Source organism: Argentina anserina, chromosome 2, assembly GCF_933775445.1.
Source record: "Argentina anserina chromosome 2, drPotAnse1.1, whole genome shotgun sequence".
NCBI lineage: Eukaryota > Viridiplantae > Streptophyta > Magnoliopsida > Rosales > Rosaceae > Argentina > Argentina anserina.
The window spans coordinates 9,124,909-9,152,219 of NC_065873.1; the positions used below are offsets into that span (position 1 = coordinate 9,124,909).

Genomic DNA, 27,311 nt, shown 5'->3' on the forward strand with positions numbered 1-27,311 from the left:
ATTCTAAGTTATAAACCAAGGTGGACGTGCGTCCTAAGTATAGATGGCTAGACAGAAGTTCGAAACTTTACTTCAGAAAGCCAATAGCTAATTCAGAGATAGTGAACACAATATGACTCATTTGTTGAACTACCGAGAGCAAGACCACTATCGACTCCATCACCGATATGTATGTTATTTAATAGTTCTCTGAGATTCAATTTTGAACCCGTGCACCAAGATAATGACAGAGCGTGCCCCTTACTCAGCTGGCAACAAACTTGTGTGCTATACATGACTCCAAGTGTTAATAAAAGTCGCCCTCAACCTCATGAAACCTCGAAAGATAACATAAAAGGTTAAGGCTAATATTAACAAAATGGAGTTTACCTATTCCGTTCAATTTACAACCTACAACAATCATTCATTCAAACATCTAAGTAACAACATAATAAAATTCACTATATGTATTAACAAGATAAGTTTATTATACAAATTTACAATATGCACAGTGAAAGAATACTTCACCCACCAATTAGTTTTATTAGTGAGAATTTTCCACCCTAACTTAGCTAGGAGAGCCTTCTTAAAAGTAGTAATTGGTCTAATTCCCAAGCCACCCAGCTGATTATGGAGGCTAGGGGTGGATACAGGTCAATACGGTTCGGTTTTGGACAAAACCTATAACCCAACCCAAATTTTAAATTCGGTTATGTTCGGTTTGGTTTTCTATTTTAGAGACTGTGACCCACAACCCAACCTAACCCGCACAGTTCGTTTCGGTTCGTTTTTTTTTCGGTTTTATCCATATGTAAAATACGTAATATTATATATTAATTTTAAAGTATAAAATTTAACATAAAGATGAAAAACAAATAGTCTAATGATTATTCTATACCTATTTCCACAGTGCATATTTAGCTCAAGTACAAAAAACTCTACTACATTAAAATCAGAGAGGAACAAAAATATTTGCACTCCCTATGAGTTAGGTAATTGAACCTCGCTAAGTCCGTCATGTAGGTCATCTGGTCAGTTCAAGTCTTCTTTCACGTCTTATGTAAGTCGTTATTGAAACTAATTCGCTGAAGATATGGAACATTAATAAAATCATTGATTAGAGAATTCAATTTTTAGAGTCACGGTACAAAAAGAAGCGACGGAAAATCGAGATCGAAGGAGGAGGGAGGAGAGAAGAGGGAGGAGGGAGGAGGGAGGAGTTATATGGACTGGTTTTGCGGAATGAACTGAACTTTTAATATAGTGCTAAACTAAGGAGTGAAGATTTAGAAAGAGAGAGGGGCATAAATGTTTTTTGTGTCTGAGATGAGAGAGACCGCAAGATTGATTAGATCAATTAGATTTATGCTGACTTTAGTTTTACTTTTTTTTTAAATGATAAAAGTAAAAATATACCAAAACGATGATGTTGACCGTTGACTTCGGGTTATTCGGATCGGTTCGGTTTCGTTTGGTTTATGAGGGACTAAACCCAAAATTCAACCCAAACATAATCGGTTCAGTTTGATTTTTTATTTTCAGTTCGGTTTTTTTTTTCAATTTTCAATTTTTTCGAATTCGGTTTAAGTTCGAATATATTTTGTTTTCGGTTTTCGGGTTTGCGTATCCACCCCTAATGGAGGCACACCTGATCCCAAGCAACCGGGGGTGAGGATGCACTCTTACCCAAAAGAAATTTCTGGTACTCTTATCTATATCTAACTGTACTACCTGGACATTTAAAACACCAAAAAACATGGTTAGGCCTAGCAGCAATATGGAGCCACTTCTCCAGCTCCCTAATCTCGTATTAATCTATATAAGAAGTTTTTTTTGCATCTGAGGGTCTTTCCAAAAAATAATATTATTCAAAGAAATTTCCCAATTATAGATCTATGACTGATTCATAAAATATTGGAGATAGTCACTTTCACAGAAGCAGAATTCTTTAAGTCCAATCCATGAAATCCTAATCTTTCTCCAAGTCTAGATTAATGGCAATGGCACCATTACTATATAGCTTAATTAGGTTTCATTCTACTAAAATTGTTAAACAATTCATGAGCTATAAGAATATTGTATGTAATGGCTCACACCATTACTAGCACAAACAGTCAAGTTTAAAGTGTGAGAAACTCAAAATCTAAATTATAATTGTTGGCGAATTTCGTCGCACTCAAAATACGTTCTCATGGCATTGCACGGTTCCTTTTTTTCTCTATCCGTACATGGATTTACATACTGATCATATTTTCAAGTGACACTTACCTTTTAATTAGGTATATTTTACAAGTGGTTGTAATTTTCTGTATGAGCAACTGAGCTAGCTTTAAAGTGTTCAATTCCATTGTTACAACTTACAAGACGTACAGTGGGTGCAAGTCGAAAATACAATCCCCTATGTTTACTTCCCCTGGATTCTTGTTAAGTTTGATCAAAACTAAGCTTAAACAGATCGATTAATCTTCTGTTCAGTTTGCAGGTATGGATCGCACCAAACTTGGGACCATGGGAGGTGACGTTCATAATGCAAAATTAAGTCAATTGGGGACTTGGTTTATATATGGTTTCAACTTAACTATCAGAGGCGGATCTATGATTGAAATGTCATTAGGACTAACTTTATGCAAAGCGAAAAATTACTTTTATTTGCGCGAAGCGCAAATTTTTTCTCTCCTTATATTAGGTACGTCGATATTTGTCATCGGAATGAAGTTGTTTCAAATTAATCTCTACACATCTCTGTTTTATATTTCATTATGTATCTATCTCGCTTGATGTTAATTAATAAACTTCACTACTTTGATTCTAATTTCCAAATAGGCAAATAAAATACTCAACAAGGTGACGGACAATGGCAAGTGGTGAGTCGTTACATGCAAGCTTGAACGAGAACTCAAGAAGATGATTAGAAGAAGAGGCTGAAGAGCATATAAGCAGAAGTAGACGAGAAAGTCTTCAGAAAATTGAAAGAAGAAGACGCGAAAGTATGAGAGACAGAGAGAGACCCGTGATGTTTTCAATTTTTGTTTAATAGAGGGTTGAGTTTTTTTTTCTATGCTTCATTTTCACTAGGTTCGATCCGCCCCTGTTAACTACAAGTAAGCTTTGCGGTTGATATATATTGTCACTGAAATGGAATCTACTGTTCATATCTGTTAGGTAATGCATATTATGATGAACAACTTCATCAATTGTGAGGCAAAAAAGGAGATCGAACAACACAGCTGCAGAGTCTTGAGGTAGCTAGCGAGTCACTCTTATGGCACCTCTAGATTTTCTTTTGTATTGCTAATATTAATCTAGCGATTGACAGATAGATGACTACTTAATTATGCATGAACTAAGCTTTCTGCTTATACCTTGAGTCAATTTCTGCCCTTTAATATTCCAGTATGAAATATAATTAAACCAAAGAACTGAAAGAAGCTAGTATTGAATATCTGGACCCTCTGGAAAACTATATACTCACCCCCAGAGGGGGGCTTTAGCTTCAGCTTTACATATGAATTAATCAATGAAATGATTTGATTTGAATCAGAAGCATCATGTGATTCCTCTCGCAACTACCACTCAATATTTATACCCCCTTATTCAAAACATGCACTACCACTGGGGCTATTACTTTCATATTCTGTTTCTTTTTGTCCCAGTCCTTGTCTCCCTACTCATTCTCATTATTAATTTTCATATATTGGGTCTCTAATTGTCCATGTTAGTACTAAACAATGATTTTAGTTCTCAGAGTACGTAGTAAATAATGATTTTAACTATTTTGTTGCTATCAGGAATCAAATGACATAAGCGATCTGCTAGAAGATATGTAGCGTATATAAAGAGAGAGGGAAAGAGTTCAGAAGATGAAAAAAATCAATATGAACGTAGCAATAAGAGTTGGAACAGCAACAAAAGCTGATATATGGAGTCCTCATCAGAAACATCAAGCAGAAAAAACACAGTATTTCCTGCCATGAAGCTACATCCATCTTCTTCCACTCGAAGAGGGCGATGCACTGCACCATATTCTTTTTCCTCATCAATTTCCTCTTCTTCTCCTTTTATGTCCTCCTTTACTGTCCCCGACCGTGATGATTCCCCTGCCTCCACCCCGTTTCGATTTTCGGGTGTCCCATTTTCATGGGAACATGTTCCTGGAATTCCAAAGAAGCAAAGCTTGAACTGCAAGAAGAAGGAACACTGCAGCTCATCATCACTTAAGAATCTCCCATTGCCTCCTACAACTGCTCATCAAGCTCCGAAAAAGAAGCTCTCATTCAACTCCAAGCAGACTACTACATTTCCGAAAGATCCTTTCGTTGCGGCTTTAGTTGAGTGTTCCAAGGAGGAAGAAGAAGATGAAGAAGATCAATATTCCAAGAACAGTGATCATCAAGCTGACATGTTCCATTGGAGTGCCAAGGTAACGAGAAGCGTGAGTGACAGGTTTGGATTTGTCAATCTTTATGCATCGTCTTGTAAAAGAAGTTGTGCGGTTTCTGAATCTATCATACATGCTCCGAGGCCGATGAGTAGAACCTCCTCTAACTACGATCTAATTAGTCACCGTTCCAGTTCCCGATGAGTTTGTCATCATCATCACTGGCTCAGACAAACAACAATAAAAATCTTTGCTGTGCTGTCTCAAAGATTTGTGCATTATATATAATTTATGTATGTGTTTGTTGCCAATATCTTGATCAAGATGATCTATATTATATGTGATGCTCTTTGCTGTATGTCATGTGATGTGTGTGGCAGCATGAGTGAAATTTACACTATCCCATGTGGTAGAACTGTACAAGTAGTCGAAGTCGACTCTTGTCTGCAGCAGGCTAGTGACATTTTTATATATATCTTCCTCTTAAAAAGAATATGATGAGGTTGTGTTGCAGCACACTTCGAAATTATTGGGGATCACAGCATTGCTTCTCCATTCAATATCACTTACATTTTTGTTCAAGGGCTTGTTTGCAGCTCATTACTGTATTAATTGAAATCATTTCAGTTGCGAGATCAACTCGCTCAATATCTAATGCTCAATTGTACGTTGAAGACTTCAGCCTCTCTATGAAAGACATTAATCTGAAATTGTTAGATAAACCGTAGTAGCAAAATCTTCTGAAGGTCCTTTTCCAAATAGGAATGAGGAATTTCTGTCTTGTATGCAACTTTTAATATAATTTCGCATTTAATTATGGTTACATCTTTGTGTGATTGATCGAGCAAACGTAGAAAAAATGAGAGAGAAAAAAAAAGAACACTAGATAGAATGATAGATAAGGATAAAGAAAATGCATATCACAGATGAGGAAATGAATCAAATGATGAAACTGGGGGGTTATTAGCAAGTAAATCTCAGCTCTATTATCCCTGCTCTGATCGATAGGGAAGAGGATCGGTGCTTGGTGTGTTCAGAGGTGAAAGTGGGGCCTATTCAAGTATTCATCATGTCACACCCTTGCTCCCCTGAACTATTTTTCATTAAGGCTAGCAGGAATTCAAGTGAGTGATTCCCATCCCCTAAAGAAATCATTATAATTTTTTTTTCTCCTTTCTTGTGGTGAAAGGGAAGTCCTGCAATATTACAGCAGCCCTAGGATCCGCTAAATAAGAAGTACTGCAAACTAGCTAGATCTTCATTTATATCACAAACACCAGCAATCTAAAATTTAAAGTTCTATATATTAGCTTCACATCTACATCTCACACAACTTAAAATAATAAAGAGATCTAGTCTCTTCCAATTACCCTTGTAAAAGGAAAGCCATCACATCTGTATCACATAACGTATTCATCTAACATAATACTCTCAATTATTTTAACCCTTCTTGAGAATGCTATATATAAAGTGATGTTACAACATGAGCTCATTCTCATAGCTCTTTAGCTCCAACCCAGGACACTTAACTTGCTATTTTGGCTCCTCGTTCCTCTGCCATGTAGAGCCCTATATGATGCATCAGTTCCTGCAACCACAAATTCTGTTATTAAAACAATCCACATATAGATATAACTACGACTGAGTACTGCCAAAAATCTGATGTTCCTTGTTTATACTAGAACAGCTACTTTGTGTTTCTTATGTGCTATTTGACACGCTCAAGATCTGTAGGATTTCGGAGAGCATTAAGATTCTCTATAAAAATAGTCCCACCTACTCTTACATTAGAATATATTTTCCTATGCTGTAATAACCCGAATATTCGTTTCAATTTCTTGTAATTCCTTGAGTTTAATGGAATGAATAAAGTGGTTATAATCTTGTTCTATTTCTTTAAATAGCCTTAATTCAAGTAGAAATTGGTTCGAGAACCAATAAGTCGTTATTCGATTAAATTCGATTGACTCAAGAGTTGATTTTTAAATCCGTCGCTCTTTCCAAAAAACTTCATTCACGAAAGTTGTAGAACTCGTCAATATGAATTCGTAGACATGTAACATGATTTAATCAGAGGTCATATGACAGAGTTTTTATAATTGAAGAGGAGGAGTGAAAATTGGAAACTCTTATGCGAAATATCTTATTCCCCAACCGACTCTTTTTCTCTCTTTTCTCCTTCTTCTTATTTCCTTCCTTCTTCTCTCCTTCCCCAGTTGCTTTTCTTCTTCTCCAGAAAAAGCTGTTGCTGCCCCTGGGGAGTGCTGCTGTAGCTGTAGCCGGTGGAAGGAGGCGTTGCGGCACTAGTAAAGCTGCTGGTTGGTTGCTGCTAATTTTAGGCAGTGACTTAAGGAGCTCAATCTTGGTATGTTTCGTTTTCCTTGATGGTTATGTTATATTGCTGTTTGGTGGTGTTCTTAGTGGTAATGGTGAGTTATTTGAAGGTCAAGAGGTGTTGTAAGTTTTGGGGTCTTGGTTGTGAGAAGTGGAAGGGTTTAAGCGAATGCACGAAAGGTGTTTATTGGAATTCAAGTGAGAGATTTTGATACAGTGGAAGTAGTTAGGCCACTGTTTTGGTGTTTTGGGTAGTCAAGAGGTTCTTTTGGAAAGCAAGGGAGGTTTGAGGGAGAAGGGGCTGTTTGGGAGTGTCATGGTATTATTTGGGGAAGTTGTTTAGTTAAGTTGTGAAATTTTGGATATATATATACCTCGAAGTGATAATGAGAACGTGCATATATATATATATACCTCGAAGTGATAATGAGAACGTGCATAAAATTTCATTGTTTATATGTTGTTATATTTTATTTATCGCTTTGAGATATTGTGCTCATTTTGTTGGTTTATATTGATTGTGGTGGATGAGACCGAGAAGGAATAAAATGTACCTCTCGGTAAATTGGAGGTTTGTAGAAGATAATTGTATACTTGATGTTGTTTGCTTTGTTTGGCCAAAAGGAAATAAAATATACCTTCCGATATGATTGATGTGATGTGATTGGATTGGAGTTGTTTGCTTTGGTGGCGGCCGTGTTGGCTTATGAGAAGTGTGAGTGTGTGTTTTGCCTTGAGTGGCGGCCTTTTTGGCAAATGAATATGAGAATGTGATGTGCATTGGTGGAGGCCTTGTTGGCAAAATATTTGAGAGTGTGTGTGTTTTGCTTAGTGCGGCCCCCAGGGGGCGTAAATGCAATGGTTTGTGGATGTTTGACATTGTTGTGAGATTTCATGATGATGTGCCTGTTAGCGTTGTTTTTGATCTATCAACCTTAAAATCGTTCTAAAAAAATATTTGTTTTGAAAATATATGGACTTGATCGTCAATGGTCAACGGGTAAGTAAAAATGGAATTTTAGTAAAATGGTTTTAAAAGTTGTTAGATAGGAGGGCCATGTTAAAAGTGAGTTGTTTTATAATATTTGTTATTTGTGGTAGTGAGGGTGTTGACATAGTCCCAGGGCCATTGACTTACTAAATCTTGATAAATATGTTTTTTTTTTTTCAAAATATATGGACTTGATGAACTGCGGTCCATGGGTAAGTAAAACATGATTTTATTGATTTGGTTTTTAAAAAGATTAATGGTTAAGGATTATGTTAAATGCTGTGATGTAGGATTTTGGTTACTTATTTTTTAGACTTGTCTGTATGTTAAGTGATCTCCTGAACTACGCTATTCTGCAAGAATCACTACTTGTTCTTGTGTGCTATGCAATCGCCTGAACTAAACTTATTGCAGGGATTACACTTTTCCTATCTTATTTCTTGTGATTTGAATTCCTGAACTACGATTTCATGTAAGATTCACTATTTGTTTGCTTGTATGTTATTTCTGGTGTGAGTGAGTGTTGTGGGTTGGCGTTGTGTGTGCGAGTCTTGCGATGACTATTCTGAGGACTTACTTCGGGTTGCCGTAACCTCAGGAGTAGATTTGTGTGTGCGAGTCTTGTGATGACTATTCTGAGGAGTGACTTCGGGTTGCCGTAACCTCAGGAGTAGAGTTGTGTGTGAGTCTTGTGTTGACTATTCTGTGGAGTGATTTCGGGTTACCGTAACCTCATGAATAGCTTTGTGTGTGTTATTTGAGTGTTGTCTATATTAGGGAGTGACTTCGGGTTGCCGTAACCTCAGGAGTAGAGTTGCGTTTGTTTGAAGTGGTTGCCGTAGTTGTCGTGCTATATATAAATCATGCGTGGATTGATATATACTGTACGTGTTAGTTGTGATGTGTATATAAATCATGCGTGGATTGAAATATATTGTACGTGTTGTTTGTGGTGCGTATATCATGCGTGGATTGATATATTTCACGTATTGTTGAGTATCATGTAGGATGATGGTAGTGGTGTTGAGAGGAATTCGTGTTTTCTTTATGTTTGTGTTTTGTTGTGTTTGTTATTTGTTTACTTATCTCTTATATCTTATTGTTTGTTAAGTGATTTCTGAACTAAGATATTATGCAGGAATGACTTATCTTATTATGTGCTTTTCTTCTTGTTATACGTGAATTCCTGAAGTACGCTTTCATGCAGGATTCAATAATTGTTTTATTTTTTTAGTGGTGTGAGTTGGACCTTGAGTAAGAGGTGGAGAGTGTTGTAGAATGTGTGATAGGCGTAGTGTTATTGTTATTGAGATGATGATGTTAAGTCGCGAATTTAACTTTGATTGAGATGTGATGCATTATCTACTGTCGTTGTTACATGATATTGTTGTTGTTTATCCGTTGAGTAGTTATATTCAGTTTACTCATACCAGCTGTGAAGTGACCGGGTTTGTGTTTGCAATCCCGATGTACCAACCAACTGTGCAGGGGGTAGTGCTGTAGATAGTACGTAGTTATAGTTGGAGAGTCGAGTAGCTGTCAACAGTTTGCTATTTTGACTTCAGTTCTTTTAGTTTGGTGAGGCTCGAGTGGAATCCTACAACTGTATTTATTTACTTAAATGTAAACAATGAGTTTGGATTCAAATTGTAACTGAGTTATTTGTTTGAACTCAAAAATCGATATTCAACAGCTGTATTGTAATTTCAATTATATTGAGATTATTTCAGAGTATTAGCGTTCTAAATTTTGAAATTTTACTACTCAGAATTTAGTGTCGCTACATATGCATTCCATATTGAGGTGGATCTAATTTGCCTAGGCAGACACTGTATCCCACTTTTCCACAACATATATCCCTAATTTTGTTGATCAAATCATGCAACAACATATACGTACTTTTCTCCATATTTTTTTAGCTTTCTTTTTGGTAATGTAAAGGATTTTCTTAACATCAGCTATGAAAGTTATATATCTATGACCTGTAGGCAATATGTTCACCTGCGGATGAGCTAAATGTCACGGACCTAGCCATTCGGCTGCCACACTTGGTCCATGCGATGCTCCATCCCTATGGAGCCAGCCTTATCCAAAGGGGCAATGCACTGGTATTTTTGCTCTGCCTCATGAGGGGATCGGCTCCTGACCCCAACCAATATGTAGGGCGGTCTACTCCCTTCTTCGACATTAAGTCCCCGACTAGCGACAAACTCCCCAAATTTAACCGGGTCGGCCTACTTGAACCCCTAGGAAAGGGCAACCATATGTATCCCACACTTATGATCTTGGAGCAATCCCACATATGCATGAAGCTCATATCTCTTATCATAGAAACTCTTATTGATGAGTGCTCGATTACTCGACATCAATATTTAACCTTGTAAGCATCGTAAGTAGTATAAAGCAAGAGGGTATCGTTCACAAACCGGGGATCCATCCAGGGCTTAGGATCACATCAATTAACACGAATTCATAAAGATATAAAAGATTTGAGATATAGGATCGGTTTGAATCATAAAAACAGTAAATAAAACCTAAACTACTATATACATGTGATCAACCAACCAACACATAAACAATCACCAAAACAAATCATACAAAGCTAACGAAAGTCAAGTTCTAGTTCTCCTTTAAGAGTCATGCCGAGACACTATCATGAATAACTAAGGTTGGATCATGCAATTAGGGTCCTAAGCAGTAACCTAAACACATAGACACTTAACACATTCGATTCATTCCAAGCTGTCTTAATCGAAATCTAACATACTTATCCTACCATGCAACTTCAAAGCCACGCATATTGAATTCATTAAGCATGTCACCTATTTAACCCCCAATCATGCAATTTCGAAAATCACATAGAAAAGATAAACATGTTCATAGCATAAGTCATAAATCCAACAACCTAAATATCATGCTACAAGCGTATACATAACATAAAGATATCGAAATCATTTAATAACAAGGCACGACAGAAACCAAAATCATAGAACTAAAAACCTAAAATCGCAACTTTATATAATTTGAAACAAGTAACTATCTCATAGACAAAATTGAAACAAGTTTACTCTACACAAATCGCATACTCATCCAAGAACAAGAACAAAACCAAAACCGAATTTAAACAAGAGTGAATCATGGTTACACTTTATAAATCAAGCAATCCACAAGTGTAGCCGAGACTTCTATGGATGAAACCTTCTTCACAAGCGTGTTTGAAGGCTATTGATTGGTGGGGAATGATGGAATCGGTTTTAGGATTTCTTGGAAGGGTGAAGGATGGATTCGGCATAGCTATGGCTTGTGTTTGTGTGTAGGGCTGATGATGAAAATATGGGGAGGCCGAGCCTCTATATATAGGAGAAAATAAACCCTCTTTGCCGTCCCTTGTAGGAGATAGAATCCAACTGGGAAACTGAAGTCTTCTTTGATATGGATTTGATTTATGTACTCCATATCCAACTTGATGTAGGAAACCAAGTCCAATATGGAGATCACTTAAGGGCTGCACGGCATCATCCTTGGTCCAACTAGGGGTATCTAGGCCGGCCTCCTCTTCTCCTTCTTCAACTCGAACATGATTTCCTTGTTCAACTAGGAATGCATCTCGGCAACTCTTCTTTCTTTCCACATATGATTTGTCTTTCCTGAAAAGAAATCGTCGATTAAGGAATATGAAAGAATGAAAATAGGAAAGTAGAGTCCTAGTCGAGTAAGGACTCCTAGCTCAATAAGGATTTCTAACACTTAGCACAATTTCATCATCAAATCATCTAAATTCGAAATAGCTCTACTTAAAACATACATATGACAAATATGAACCTAAAACAACTAAATAAGAAGTAACAAAGCATAAGAATAGGGCACATATACATTAAGAACGTCACACTTTGTGCTCCTATCAACAACCCCACACTTAGACTTTGCTAGTCCCTTAGCAAACACTAAAAAGGGAAATCAAAACCGAAAACGAAAACAATACAACTAACACTAACGACACAACACTAATGCCTTCAACATTTTGTCTCAGAGATCTTCAAACTCATAGCATCAAGAATAACACTCCATCGAAATAGATAAGATGAATTCAATGGTTAATAAACATGAAATTTCGTTTAACAAGTAAGACATGGCAGAAACAAAGGTGAAATTAAGCTCGACATGTTCAAAACAAGTTCAAATTCAACTCACAAGGGATATGCACTCCGAATCTTTTCTCTCAAGAAAATGGCATATGCTTAAAAGCTTTTCACACACAAGAGTTATGAACATAGTGAAATCGAAAATCCTCATGAAAGATACCAATCATATGCACAAATGAACCCAAACCATAAGCTTACTCATGAAACAAACTCCACAAATCAAGAGCTACTCATTTTAAGAATCATGCGGATCTTTAGAAAATGGATAGGCTTAGGCTCGGCATGAATATATTTTCAAGGTAAAGGAATCACAAAGGTCATCCTCAAGACTTAGCAGAGCAAAACATCCACCTTATGTCGCCATACTCCATAAAACAAGGGCCAAATATCATCATGTTGGACCCATTCTTCACTTTATACATTGTGAAAACGAACAAAGGCTAAAGTATAACATTATTGAGCCTTCAACAAATACATCACAACTCCAAATTCACCAAAAACAACATGTATGCCGAGATCATCATTCAATTTTTCTTCTTTTTCTTTTCTTTTCTTGCCGTGTATATGAATGTTTTCTTTCTTCTTCTTTTCACACGGCATCAATACATTTTTCTTTCTTTTCATTCTCTTTTCACGGCATAACATACAATAGCGTAACCCCACACTTGAATCAAATCATCACTCCATATTAACTCCAAGAATCGGCTCTGCCAAGCCTCAAAGACAAGGTAGAGATATAACTATACTAAGCAAGGATATAACATGTTGGTAATGAAAGAATAGGCTTAACGTAGGCTCAAAGGGGTTAACACTAAGGTGTCCCAAGCAGGGCTCAAATAGGGATATACGGCTTTTTGGCTTAAGTGGTGGAAATCCTAAAAAGATCCAACAATCCTTTTCAAAATCAGAGTATATTATGACATAAAGCTTCGAAAGTTTCACAAAGTAAGTTCTAGCATTCTCTAGTTCATTGCAATTCTATGGCATATGAATTGATCAAAATAGATGTAATGAGGTTATAAAGCCAAGAAACGATAGAATAAAACTCTCCAAGAAAGGCACAAGTATATGGCTCGAATCTCACATAGGTTACATGAATTCAAACAAGTAAGGAACATGCTCATTCTGTACCTAAGTTTCAAAGTCCTCATCTACTACATGTTCGTACAAAATCTACACATCGATTAACCATCAAATAACAATTAAGTTCATTTCAACATCGTGATCATCTATCAACCATAAATTCAAATATCAACTCATCCTAGACAGTTAAAGGCATACCTAGGACTCAAAACAAAAACAAAACAACTAAACAACTTAAAAATCGAAAAAACAGAACCAAAATGACACTAAAAATCGGAAATCAAAACAACAAAATTGAAACACATAAGCATCAAACACTAGACTTCAACGAATGATGTATACCCCACCCCACACTTAAAACTTACATTGCCCTTAATGTACAATATGATAAGCAACGAAAATTAAAAAGAGATAAGGGATAGAAAATGCAAACACTCGTTGATGGCTCCTTCATTGGCTTAAGTTTAGAGTCTATAGCCTAGACTTCTTCATTTGCATCCACTAAAAGAATACGACATGGTCATCCTCTTCATCAGAAGATATGATCATGATGTCGTCATTATCCTCCTCATTTTCACTCGAGTCCGAATCACTGCTCTTATAGCTCGAATCAACTTCTTCCTTCAAACTCGGATCTTCTTCTTCATCTTCCTCTTCTTCATTGACACGGCTGTAAGACTCCCCCTCTTCAATTGTAAGTTCCTTGCTCTTTTCCTTAGAGCTAGCATGAATCTCCTCCACAAGATCCTTTAACTCCCTATGCGATTTTGCCAAATCCAAAATCGATTGTTGCATTTCATTCATCATCTTGTCTCGGTGGTGCTCTGTTCTTGTAGGCGTAGTCTTAACTCTAGCCGGTCTACCTTTCCTCTTCATGCCAACTAGAGGCTTCAAATGGTCTCTAGTGTTCCCATACTCCCTAGCTTTCCTTCCATCCAACTCCACACCTTTGAACCGAGAAGTACCACTCACCCTAGAGCATGACGTTGAAACCCAACTATCCCTTCTTTCTCCAAGTACTCTAATATGCATGATCCTATCTCCTACCTCAAGATTCATGAAGCCTCTTGGTGAAAACGAATCAATATACTCTTGATAATCCCTTAGCAGACCTTGGTAGAAAGTACTAGTCAACACATGTTGGTTCATGTCATGGTCTAATGGTGCTACTACTTCTTGAAATCTCTTTAAGTACTTGTGGTAGGGTTCAGCATCTTCTTGTTTACATGCTTGAATCATCTCTCTCGTCCTTGCTCTTCTTGCCGTGAGCAAGAACTCCTTGAGGAATGCTTCTTTTAGCTCATCCCATGATCGGATGGAATTCTCTCGAATAGAGTGCAACCATTCTCTTGCATTATCAACTAGAGTGAAGGGAAACATCTCAAGATACAATAACTCCAAGTCTCCACATTCCATGGATTGAATAGCTTGTTGCACCTTCGACTCAAAAAGAAATATATGGACATCAGCCTTCTCAATCTTAAACCCTCTAAAGAGCGGCATGGTCTTCAGAATTTTATATCTGACCTCCATACGATTATGATTATGCTTAAGAGCTGGCAACACAATGCACCTAGGATGAAACGCAGGGCTGTCCCTCTCTGGAAACATGTTGTCTTCACGAAACGCAAACACCTCCATTGAACACTTGAAAATCTTCTTATGAATTGAGTGAACCGAATGTGGTAGTCTTCCTCTCCTTCTTATGAACTTGTGAATTTTCAGAAAAAGGATGAACAATTATGTTGAACCCGTGCTCTCTATATATAGAGCAGTCTCAATCCTTTTCCATGAGGTAGAAAGAAACCTACAAGGACATAGAAAACTTCTCCCACTCCTACTTGGAATCCAAGTCCGAATGGGACTTCTCCATTGATAACACACGGCATGGCTTCTCCTACTTCAACTATGACTTCTTCTCACAGCAACTTCCTTCTCCTAACTCAACTAAGAATCCATCTCTCCCTCTACTTTGGAAATCCCAATCCGGATGGAAATCTCCTTCTTGATGACACACGCACGCTTTCCTTGTTTGACTAGGAGTGTCATGGCCACTCCTCTCCTAGTCCAACTAGGAATTGATCTTGTCATCATATTATTTACTCTATGGATCCATTAAGAATCGGTGGTAGCTTCAACCTATTGGGGAATGTACACAAGCAAGAACATTAGTTGAAACTAATCCACATGAGTTAGAAAACTTACCTTATCATGCACGGCATGATCAATTTGGGACAAGGACACGACGTCCTTGGCATTGGAAGGTACGGCCTTCTTCGTGGGGTGGCATGAGAGTGTCGAACTCTCCCACTCTTCATCGCATAAAAGAATACAAAAATCATACAAGAAACATACAAGGTTTCATTCAAAAAGTTTTCACAAAAGGTTTTCAATCAATTACATACTTCTACATTCCTAAGTCATTCAAACGATTAAATGATCGATCGATTCTAAGTTGTAAACCAAGGTGGACATGCGGCCTAAGTATGGATGCCTAGACATAAGTTTGAATCGTTGTTTCAGAAGGCCGGATAGCTAATTCAGAGATAGTGAACATGGTAGGACTCATTTGTTGAACTACGGAGGGCAAGCCCTCTATCGACTCCATCACCGAGATGTATGTCAGTCATTAGTTCTCTGAGATCCAATTTTGGTTCCATGCACCAGAGTAATGAAAAAGCGTGCCCCTTACTCAGCTAGAAACAAGCTTGGGTGTTAGACAAATCTCCAAGTGTTAATAAAAGCCGCCCTCGACCTCATGCAAACTCGAGAGCTAGCATGAAGGGTTAAGGCTAATATTAACAAAAGGGACTTTACCTATTCCGTTCGATTTACAACCTACAACAATCATTCACTCAATCATCAAAGCAACATCCTAAGATAAATTACTAAACGTTACAAGAAAATAAGATAAGAATATACAAATGTACAATATGAACAGTGAATTCGATATTAAAAGATTTGGGATCCAACTCTATTGATCCCCGGCAACGGCGCCATTTGATGAGTGCTCCATTACTCGACATCAATATTTAACCCTGTAAGTATCGTAAGTAGTATAAAGCAAGAGGGTATCGTTTACAAACCGGGGATCCATCCAGGGCTTAGGATCACATCAATTAACACGAATTCATAAAGATATAAAAGATTTGAGATATAGGATCGGTTTGAATCATAAAAACAGTAAATAAAACCTAAACTACTATATACATGTGATCAACCAACCAACACATAAACAATCACCAAAACAAATCATACAAAGCTAACGAAAGTCAAGTTCTAGTTCTCCTTTAAGAGTCATGCTGAGACACTATCATGAATAACTAAGGTTGGATCATGCAATTAGGGTCCTAAGCAGTAACCTAAACACATAGACACTTAACACATTCGATTCATTCCAAGCTGTCTTAATCGAAATCTAACATACTTATCCTACCATGCAACTTCAAAGCCACGCATATTGAATTCATTAAGCATGTCACCTATTTAACCCCCAATCATGCAATTTCGAAAATCACATAGAAAAGATAAACATGTTCATAGCATAAGTCATAAATCCAACAACCTAAATATCATGCTACAAGCGTATACATAACATAAAGATATCGAAATCATTTAATAACAAGGCACGACAGAAACCAAAATCATAGAACTAAAAACCTAAAATCGCAACTTTATATAATTTGAAACAAGTAACTATCTCATAGACAAAATTGAAACAAGTTTACTCTACACAAATCGCATACTCATCCAAGAACAAGAACAAAACCAAAACCGAATTTAAACAAGAGTGAATCATGGTAACACTTTATAAATCAAGCAATCCACAAGTGTAGCCGAGACTTCTATGGATGAAACCTTCTTCACAAGCGTGTTTGAAGGCTATTGATTGGTGGGGAATGATGGAATCGGTTTTAGGATTTCTTGGAAGGGTGAAGGATGGATTCGGCATAGCTATGGCTTGTGTTTGTGTGTAGGGCTGATGATGAAAATATGGGGAGGCCGAGCCTCTATATATAGGAGAAAATAAACCCTCTTTGCCGTCCCTTGTAGGAGATAGAATCCAATTGGGAAACTGAAATCTTCTTTGATATGGATTTGATTTATGTACTCCATATCCAACTTGATGTAGGAAACCAAGTCCAATATGGAGATCACTTAAGGGCTGCACGGCATCATCCTTGGTCCAACTAGGGGTAGCTAGGCCGGCCTCCTCTTCTCCTTCTTCAACTCGAACATGATTTCCTTGTTCAACTAGGAATGCATCTCGGCAACTCTTCTTTCTTTCCACATATGATTTGTCTTTCCTGAAAAGAAATCGTCGATTAAGGAATAGGAAAGAATGAAAATAGGAAAGTAGAGTCCTAGTCGAGTAAGGACTCCTAGCTCAATAAGGATTTCTAACACTTAGCACAATTTCATCATCAAATCATCTAAATTCGAAATAGCTCTACTTAAAACATACATATGACAAATATGAACCTAAAACAACTAAATAAGAAGTAACAAAGCATAAGAATAGGGCACATATACATTAAGAACGTCACACTTTGTGCTCCTATCACTTATCTCTTAGGTGGATTCCTAGTGTGGCGAGTTATGCTCTTATCTCCTTGGTGGATTCCTTTGAGTGGGGAGCGTATTCTAATAGATTGGTGTTTCCCCGCACCAACCTATTTTAGGGGTTTTCTCCGCAGTAGTTTTACTGTATCAGGTAGACACAAGACACAATACATCATTTCTCTTTTGTTTTCCTTTTTCTTCGTTTATGCTTATTAGATGGTATATATTCCTGTACATTGCATATGGATCTATTTTGTGCCACTTCTGTTGAAGTTATTTATGAGGCTAGAACATATGCATGTTTTCCTGACTGAAAATCAAACTGCATCCATAGCCAGTTCAGTAGCCATGATAAATGACATCTTAGGATTCAAAGATTTCAACACTAGAGCTTTATTTACTGCAAACATTACAGTTCCATGACCTACCATGGATACAGGGCCGGCCCTATGTCAAAAATACCTCAAGGCGAAAAAAAAAATTGGAGGCCTCAAAGCTGCAGTCCTCTTATTTGTCTTTTTAGCACCAGATTTGAAACTATGGAATTGCGAGATGCCCGTGGTGAATGTGCAGTGGAGACAACATAGCCGTAATAAGGTCACTTATGCGGGAGGCATATCCGCATCTCTTCAGACACTCAGTTAATTTCGATAACGAAATTTCTTTAAGGAGGTAGAGTGTGAGCCCTTGTAAATTTCTTTTTTCTTTTCGGTATTTTTGTCACATTAGCCAATATTTTTTCGAGATGTCAAATTTTTTGTTTATCATTTTTGTGTTAAACTATGTGTCGTCGTGAGCGTGGGAGTATTCGTGGAATAGTTTTCTACGTATTTACGAAGTTTACGATTTCTTAAATCGCATTTTCAGATATTACACTTTTTACATTTTTAAATCTCAGCCATTGATCTCCATCATTTGATCTCTGCCGTTGAATTTAAAATAAAATGAGAGTCTAGGGTGGGCTCTCTCACACACAAACCTCTCTCTCCTTTTCTTTTTCTTTCTTCTTCTCTCTCCCTCAAGCGTCCATCTCTCTGTTCTCTCTGTTTGAAACAGAGAAACCCAGAGACTACGACCTTTAACCAGCCGCGCCGCTGCAATCCGGCCACGTCAGGGATTGCCACCACGGTCATTCTCTCCCTCTTGACGAGCTCTACACAACCCCGTTCTAGCAAGTGAGATTTGAACCGATCTCTGTCCCTTTGAAATTGGAGGCCCTTATTTTTGGAGACCCTAAGCGCAGGCCTGCTTCGCCTTGCCCCAGGGCCGGCCTGCATGGATAATATTTTTCTTATATCACCTCCAATGGTATACAAAAATCTGATCGTTGTCTAAAGCAAATTTTATAAGTACTTAGATAGAAACAAAATTTCACCAAGGCTAATGACATAGCTTACAAATTACAATAGTACTTAATTAGCCAAAAAGAGAACTATGTTGTTAGACAATTAGGGCTGGGCACAGGCCCGGCCCGGGATTTTTTTTTCAGGGCCCGGGCCCGGCCCGGTTGTAGTGTGACGGGCCGGGTTTTTTTCTAAAAAAATCAGGGCCCGGGTAAAACCCGGCCCGGGTCAATTAATTGCAGGGACCGGGTAAAACCCGGACCGGTAACATCCGGGCCGAGCCCGCCCGGTTTTCCGGGCCTAACTCTATTTTTGGCTAGTTTGCGGCGAATCGGTAGTGCGAGGCGACGACAATGGGAATCATGAGATTGAAATTAGTTAAATTTAAGGTTATTTGGTTATGTTCAAGTGTCATTGTATCTATTCTATAAGTTTAGGATCACTTACGAAAAACCAATTACATAATAACACCTAATGTCCCGGGTTTCCGGGTTTTTTTGTTTAAAAATTTGAAGGCCCGGGACCGGCCCGGACATAACAAAGCCCGGCCCGTTTATCACATGACAACATATGAGCCCGGCAAAAAATCCGGCCCGCCCGGACGGGCCCGGCGGTCCGGTCCGGGTTTTTTTTCTTTTTCGGGCTTTTTGCCCAGCCCTATAGACAATCGCCTTTATAGGAAAACAAGCGGAATGCCTCTCCACAAGAAGCTCAATAAGGGCACTCTCTACATCATCAACACCCATAGACTTGTTTCGGTGAACTGAAATTTTATCATTACTGGTAACAACTATGACCTCTTCCTTTCGGCTCAAAAGGCCATTGGCTATAACCATATGCATCTTGTACTTCCTAAGAGCAATATCTGCCTTCTCTAGCAAGATCTTGGAATCTGTTTCTAGCTGTGCAGGAAAGTTGAAAGTTGTTACTTTTTAGTCACAAAGAACTGTACTACATCATGTTAGTAGGAAGAATTAAGAGTCCCTTAAAATCTTGAGGGAAACACAAATTCAACTAGGGTATTAAACAAACTAAAGGAGTGACATTTTGTGGTAGATATTATGATTTCATCGTAACAAAATGGAGCAAGACATATAGGTCCACTTGCATTGAGACACAAGCTATAGTGGAAAATAGTTTCCTGTTTACACCTACTCAACTTTTCCTATTTCCCAACTGAGTATTCTACAAATGGAAGTCTGAAATTGAGGTGAAAACTCTATTCAGCGATACTCCCTCAACAAAGTGTTGAAGTCATCAGGTTATGCCGCACCAAAAACTTTTATGGATGCTAGTAAGGAAAAATAATATCAAATCCACGTACGGTAATCCTCATGAAAAGATTACACTTTGATGGACAGGATTAGTGACTAAATAAATAGCAGAAGCTTCATGTCTAACCTTGAATGATATCCAGAAGGCCATTGGGGCCCTCTTTCCTCAGCACTAAGAGCATCTTTGGCACCTGAACAAGTCGCATATCTATGGACCAGACCTTGACTGAATTTTGTGCTCTGCCTGCACAAACATAGATTTTCTATCTTAAAAAAATGAGAGATACAGATGAAATAATATTTGATCCAAATAGAATCATAGCATATCAGTGATAGCACTATTAAAACATGCCTAAAACTTCCACAGATTACATATTTTGCGACTACAATATTGAGGACAGCGGGATGGGTTATGTGATCTAACTCATGAGGTGTAGAATGCAGTCTTAAAACATAGTACAAAGCGCATAAAGCAATTATTAATCATTACCATACTCTTCCAAGGCACGTAGAAGTCAGATACTGCTGCTGCAAGATATAGCATGGCATGTGGTCCAATACTTCGCATAGTATATGCAACCATCTGTAACATCTGCTCATTTACAAGGACCAATTAGTCAGGCACAGAAGATATCCAAAACTACCAGGCACTTAACAGAATGTAAAATAAGGCATGCAGCTTTAAGAGAGCCTTGGAAGCTAACCTGGAGATACTCAAATATTGTTGTAAGGGAAAGTTTCAGCAAGAGACCGTCTGCTAATGCCTACAATTACAAAACAAATGATACAGTTTACATTGTCAAATGGATATATTGTTCAGCTATTGCATTATATGCCAAGAGGAGAAAAAAGTCAAAATATAAAACAAGTATATGTGTGTGTGTGTGTGTGTATAATTTTTTTCAATGCAAGAAAAACTGAAGTGGTTGGCAAGAGATCTGCAATATGGTTGGCAAGTTCCCCTGCATAACATTTGCGGATAACAACTATAAGAAATGTGATTATCTTGTACCATTCAAAATTGCTGAAACAAATGCATCATAAAATAGGTGATAGAAACCATTATTACCTCCTCTAAAGAAAGATAACAGCGTAGCCTGCCTTCAAAAAGTACCTGTAATAATTTCAGACAACTCCTATCAATATCCTGTATAAGTATATATTAAATATGGCCAATCCCGAGAGTTATTGTATACAATCCCCTAAGTCATGGATGATTTGTACATTGCAGATTTTGTGGGATTAGTTTAGATTTAGTCTTAGCTGTTGGCTCTATATATACATTGCATCAGATCTTGTAATTCACAACTGAGCATACAATTTGAAGATGGTGTTTCTCATTCTCTTTTTCTTCACGAACCCCTTTAGAATGTTCTTAACTGGTGTCCCCTTCGTTTTGGTGGAAGAGGCCAGATTACTTGAATAATCTCAATCCTATACAGAGGACCAGTTTACTGCAGTAAAAAAATCCTTTTTATATTCGTTGATAATAATTAGATCATTAGTTCTACAACTTGTCAAGTTGTTTAATAGAAAATGAAATCGAATGGCCATTTGGATCATCAGTTTTTGAACTTTTTTGTCTATATGATATGGTTTGTGAATATATAACATACAAAGTAATCAGTAGTAGTATGCTTGTAATCAATATTGTAATTTGATTTTCTTTTTTGCAATTTGTAATTCGGCAGATGCTTGTGAATGGAGCTTGGGAACATGTATGTCTGCTTTGGAACCAAATGTCAAGGAAAAGTTGTCAAAGTACCAAGTATAAAGCTGTACTCGTAGCTGATGTATTGTACCTGATGGTTCACACTGCTATAATATGTGCCCGTCAGAGATCTGTATCTACATCAAAACTGTTGTTTTCTTCGACATCCATACATATCGGTCGTGATTCTTACAAGACCAATATTTTGGTCCCCAATTTTCCAGTAAAAGTTTAGGTTAAAGCATATGGCACAACGAAGCAGCTCAGGTTTGGGGCAAGAATGTGGTGTACAGGGAGGTTGCAGGTTTCCAAACTTTGATGGTTTGTTTGTTCTTATTGTCTCGTCCAAGCCTTGGATTAATGATTCTTCATTTTAGGTTTAGAGATTTCTATCATCCAACAATTCCAGTGGGTTTAGGTTTGTCAATGAGTTACACAGTTTTTGTTCAAGGGGATTTTGACATTTTCTATTATAACAGTTTTCCATTGACATTTTTCATTGCTTCACATGTCGATCAACTGTAACCTGTATTACAGGGTGGAGAGAAATTTGGGTGTTCAAAAGAAAGCTCTTTGCGTTGTCTCTTTGAATGGGTTGAAATCGATTGTGATCATGTTAGTTTTAGCACGAATTTCTGTTTCGAGTTTGGCCTAGTGAGGTGCTCCGTACAGTGAGCACAGCACAGGGTGCTCAGATCTGAAACTAAGCCAGTAAGTGGGAATTTGCATTTTCCCCTTGACCCTGTAATATGTGACTGCTTAAGTTGACATCGATTTTAGTCCCTAGACAATTTTCGTACTTCCACTTTAATTTTCTTTTTCATTCATTCATTCATGCCGTATGGACTTGCATGTTATGCCGAGGAGCTATTATGTTTGTTGAGGGCAAAATTCCAGTCGTACTACGTCTCTGCAAGGAAGCTCAGCTCTGATTTCGATGGTCCGCTAGAGTATGGAATGGATGGTCTGCGAACCATGGTCAGAAATTAAGACTTGATAATTTGCAGGGAGCTGTTATAAAAGAGAATCCACGTTGAGCAATCTGTCTTGGCGATCTCTGTCTTGGTAAAGGAGCTGTTGCAGAATCTGACCCCCGAATCCCATCCCTATTCCCCATCCAAACACATTCAGAAATAGGTGAAAGAACCAAGAACAAATGCTATTTGTGCAGAATATGCAAAAATATACTCTACATCATTTGTGACTGTCTGTGATTGAAAAACAGATAATTAAAAGTTCAAAGGGGGCAGCATTTTTTTATGTTGCATCCAACTAACAAAGGCAGAAAAAAGTGGCGTCTCCATTATGAACTTGCTCATACTTCTCCTATTAGTATTTGATTATGGTTTTCTCCTCAAAAATAAACCCAACATATAGCTGAGGGCAGAATCAGTTGATGAAAGTGCTACGATGAGCAATGCCACAAGAACAAGAGTAAGAGTTGCAGTCTTCAGCTGCATAATTCAATTGAAGGGCCTCAGATTTAACCATGTCAAAAGATTGTAGTTGCTCCTAACTGAGTCGAATATATTGCTAAATAAGTGTCCGCGGGTTGATTAAAAGTTATCATATTTATAATAGAAATTTGCAAGCATTTAAACATACCGTGCTACGGGAACCTGGCCACTCAATGTACTTCAGCTGACTTGGCTGCTCATGCAGAAATATGAATAATGACCTCAAAGACCTAGAAAAAGTAGAAAAACACCAATCAATTAAGTAATGACAATTGCAACTTGTGTATTATAGAACGAGCTGTTTATGTTATGCAAGTCCACCGACTGGAGTGTCGATTTGTGAAAGGCCTATAATCTCTAATTGGGAGGCAGGATTACCAGACTGTTTCTTTGAAAAGACTTAAAAGGAAGGGCTCCTGATCATCAACACTGGACGAATGATGATCTTTTCCCACAGACGCAGCACATGTGGTGCCAACCCGCCGTACAGCCAAACATCGAATCCCTGCTCTACGAATCTGCAGTAACAAGCCGTATGAATATTAAGGAATATGCAAGATAAATGGAACAAATCTTCAAACTCCTAAAGGAAAACACAATTACCCTTCCACATGTTACTGACTCCGATCCACTTTTGCCTCTACCGATGCCGAAACCGACTCTCGTCGGTAGGGGACCGTAGCCGACCAAACAATCAGTACTACCGAAGTTACGGTCACCCAATTCTGGGTTCGGTTTCGGTCGGAGACCGAAACGATGCGATTCAAGGTATAGACCTGCAGATATAAAGAACTGCTGAAGAAGCTGAATCATGGAAGGGAAATAAGAAAGTGAAATACAGAGGTCAAGTTCTTAAGCTCATATAATTCACATAAAGCATTCATTAAAGACACCTGCAATCCCAAATTCCATTCGAAATTGAAATCGGCAAATCACTTGTTGCAATCCCATTCTTCTTAGAATCACAAAATGGGCATTTTGCTGTTGGTTCCTTGATTGAAACACACAAAAACAAAAACAAAATATTAACAGCCATTCCAGTTCATCCAACACAAGAAGATCAGAAGAGAGTAAAAGGAACTTGCCTGTAGCTCAATTCGGCTTCCTTCGAAATGGGCTACTCTTGAGGAACTAGGGTTTGGAAAATTGGATTATGGGGTGAGATGAGTGAGACCTGAGATTTTGTGAATTTTTGGGGATAGAGGCGCTCAAGAGACTGGGAACTAGGGCTGCGGATGATTAAAGAGGAGAGGAGAGGAGAGGAGAGTTGTATACTTGTACATTACTAAGGAGAGCATGTGGTCTGGTGGATAATGACTTCAATCTCCATCAAAGAGGTGATGGTCCACCTCTTGCAAAGTCCAAGTCATTTACCTATACAGTGTACATGTGTATTTTCAGTGTATTTTGGTTGGTATGGTATACCAATGGTATGTAAAACCGCATATCGTAGCCGAGCCCAATACTAAAGTGTCGGTAGGCCGAAATTTCGGTCTATTTTCAGTTCGGTGGTCCCTGTATGTCCAAATAATAGTTTTAGCATGGCTTGAATGATAAATCAAATCTATTTGGTCACTTCCAACAAACCGCAATCTTAAAATCAAAAATTCGCAAACTAGTATGAGATATATGAGGCTAACAATTTGAAGATATATTCTCGAAACTCGATGAAAGCATTTTGGTGTATAAAGTGATAGATTCGAGCAACCAAGGACCTCCGATTTTGGTGTTCATTTTGATGCGGCTAATAGTTTGTGGCTTGGAATCATCTTCAACATAGATTTTTAGTTGGTATTGGTACACTGACGGTATGCTATACCATAGTGATGTGATTCCCGCAAGTATATTGAGTGGATGTAATATATAGTATATGAAAGAGATGGGTTGTCGTTCCCACGAGGATATTAGCTTAATTCAAAGTATGAAATCCTAAATTACTCATGACTAAAAACACATAAAACAAGGAACACACGGGAACTAAAACAAACAAAGTGACTCGCAATAAAATTGTTATTATGGTTTCAGGGTTTTGAAAGACTTTAATTAACAGGAAAATAACTAGAAAACAAAGTTATCGATTGTGAAACAATTGGGAACACAATAAGTCTAAAGATCATAAGTAAGTATATGATGATGATGAGGATAGGGTGTCAGAATCAACCACAAGCAATCTTATCAACTGTTTGACTCAACTAATGGATCATTTCTATTCAAAAGATAACAATTCTCGTATCAAAGTTCAGGTACAACACTTAGACCAAAGTTTTCCTTAAGTGTATGATACTCTCAAGTTACGGCAGAGCTCGTATATCCTAGCATGCAAGTGATAGGAGCACAAAGTGTGATGTTCTTAATATGTTTATGCCCTATTCTTACTCTTTATTACCTCTTATTTAGTATATTTTAGTTTCTTTTGTATGAATAAGTGTCTAGGTAGAGCTTATATCAATTATGAATGAATTGATGATGAAATCGTGCTAAGTGTTAATAATCATATGACTCATTAAGTTTAGAAAACAAGAGAATCATGCAAACCACTACTCCAATTACGGCTAGGCCTGGGACAGGTTCCAAAATAATGATTTTTTTCCAGAACCGGAACCGGAATTGGAAAACAAAAAAACAGTCCGGATTTAGCACCATTTGTTCCGAAACTGGAACTGCAAATCGGATCAGTTTCTAGTTTTTTAGGGTTCCAAAAGGTCATTGTAATATATATTTACCTCCATGCCTTAAATAATAACCATATAAAATGCCAACTTCAAAATACAAATACAGAAGGTCAACAACTTCTCTAATACATTTACCCAATGATCAACAATTAACATATTCAATTATTTCAAAAAGAATTGAGAGAGAGAGAGAGAGAGAGAGAGAGAGAGAGAGAGAGAGAATGCATACCTAGGACAACTTTTGGATTTTAGGGAGTAACAAATAATAGAGGAAGTCAGGGCATAAGGCAAAGCGAATAGGGTTTTTTAGTTTATATAGTGATTAATACGAGTCTAAGAAGTAAAGAAAATAAAGTGATGAGGGAGGCTGCGACAAAAGATGTTTTCTTTTAAGGGTTTTTCTTATATAGTTGTGAAGACTTGGTTCTAATGGTTCCAAAATCATTTTCAAAAATAGGAACCATAATCAAATCAAATTGGTTTGGTGCAGTTCCTCTAGAGTTAATAATTTCTTTTTTAGAAACGAATCAATCATTTCGGTGCGGTACCGACGGTTCTAAATGGTTCTCAGGTCTAAATTCCCGGGCCTAGTTATGACAATAATGTAATTCATAATACTTAATCTCAAGAAGCTAAATAGAATTATATTGCAGGTACGCCTTAAATTCTTCTTCGGATAGCTAGATGCAAAGTCTAAAGGTAGTGAATCTATAGAACTTTAACATAAGCAACAACCATGCAGAGATTAAGAATTCATCTAAAAAAACTAGAATCCATCAATTGAATATCAAAAAATGTAGACAATAATACTAGGGCCTCATCCTAGCCCTAGAAAAGGAATTTAGCTACTCATGTGTTTAGCAAGCATAACAAAGATAATTAAAAACATAAACAAACTGAATGAATGAATCTGGAAGAGTTGTGATGGTGACAGCCCTTTGTCTCAGTTTGATCTTGAATGGTTCCCTATGTGCCTTGTCAAATCTTCTATATTTATGCATCATTTCCTTCTTACTTTAGGCTTTGAGAAGATAGACTCCAATAAGGTATTGTAGCACGGCTCAACCTCCAAGAAAATATGGATTAGGCTCTTAGACAATCCACACTGATATCTTAATTATCTTGGAACATTGTCAAGTCATTCATGCCTTCAAAACTATAGCTACTTTAACACATAACAGAATCGCACATAAACAAAGTTGCTCATACTCAATTTGTCTTATCTCCTTCTAAGAATATCAAAATCATGAACCATAAAATTCTTCATATAGTAGACACGCAAGGATTTCTTTTGATAGAAGACACATTTTCTAGTTCCTTCTGGATCAGTATAGTTTAATTCTCAAAGGTGGTAGTTCTGCAGAGATTGCTACTGTTGCAGCAT

At 37.6% G+C, this 27,311-nt stretch overlaps 2 protein-coding genes and 2 pseudogenes across 2 annotated transcripts; 1 reads left to right on the plus strand and 3 right to left on the minus strand.

Moving 5' to 3' along the window:
- LOC126783931 (uncharacterized) overlaps positions 1-27,311 on the minus strand; it is a 147,092-nt pseudogene that overhangs the window by 32,166 nt on the left and 87,615 nt on the right.
- Positions 3,889-4,881, plus strand: LOC126784388 (uncharacterized). The gene has a single exon (XM_050509852.1). The coding sequence runs from the start codon at positions 3,899-3,901 to the stop codon at positions 4,559-4,561; it is 663 nt and encodes a 220-aa protein (XP_050365809.1). The 5' UTR covers positions 3,889-3,898; the 3' UTR covers positions 4,562-4,881.
- On the minus strand, positions 15,023-22,527 carry LOC126782131 (phosphopantothenate--cysteine ligase 2-like; annotated as a pseudogene).
- On the minus strand, positions 22,931-24,240 carry LOC126784389 (uncharacterized). Its single transcript, XM_050509853.1, has 5 exons — positions 24,149-24,240; positions 23,859-24,031; positions 23,634-23,773; positions 23,404-23,485; positions 22,931-23,252 (listed from the first exon to the last, which is right to left on the minus strand). Exons 1-5 carry the CDS (start codon positions 24,204-24,206, stop codon positions 23,139-23,141), a joined length of 567 nt encoding a protein of 188 aa, XP_050365810.1. The 5' UTR covers positions 24,207-24,240; the 3' UTR covers positions 22,931-23,138.

Coding starts and splice junctions, on each gene's coding strand:
- LOC126784388 (XM_050509852.1), top strand. CDS start 3,899: ATGGAGTCCTCATCAGAAACATCAAGCAGAAAAAACACAGTATTTCCT.
- LOC126784389 (XM_050509853.1), bottom strand. CDS start 24,206: ATGGGATTGCAACAAGTGATTTGCCGATTTCAATTTCGAATGGAATTT. Junction 24,032..24,148: donor AATGGAATTTGGGATTGCAG/GTGTCTTTAATG, acceptor TTATATCTGCAG/GTCTATACCTTGAATCGCAT. Junction 23,486..23,633: donor CTTTTCAAAGAAACAGTCTG/GTAATCCTGCCT, acceptor TACTTTTTCTAG/GTCTTTGAGGTCATTATTCA.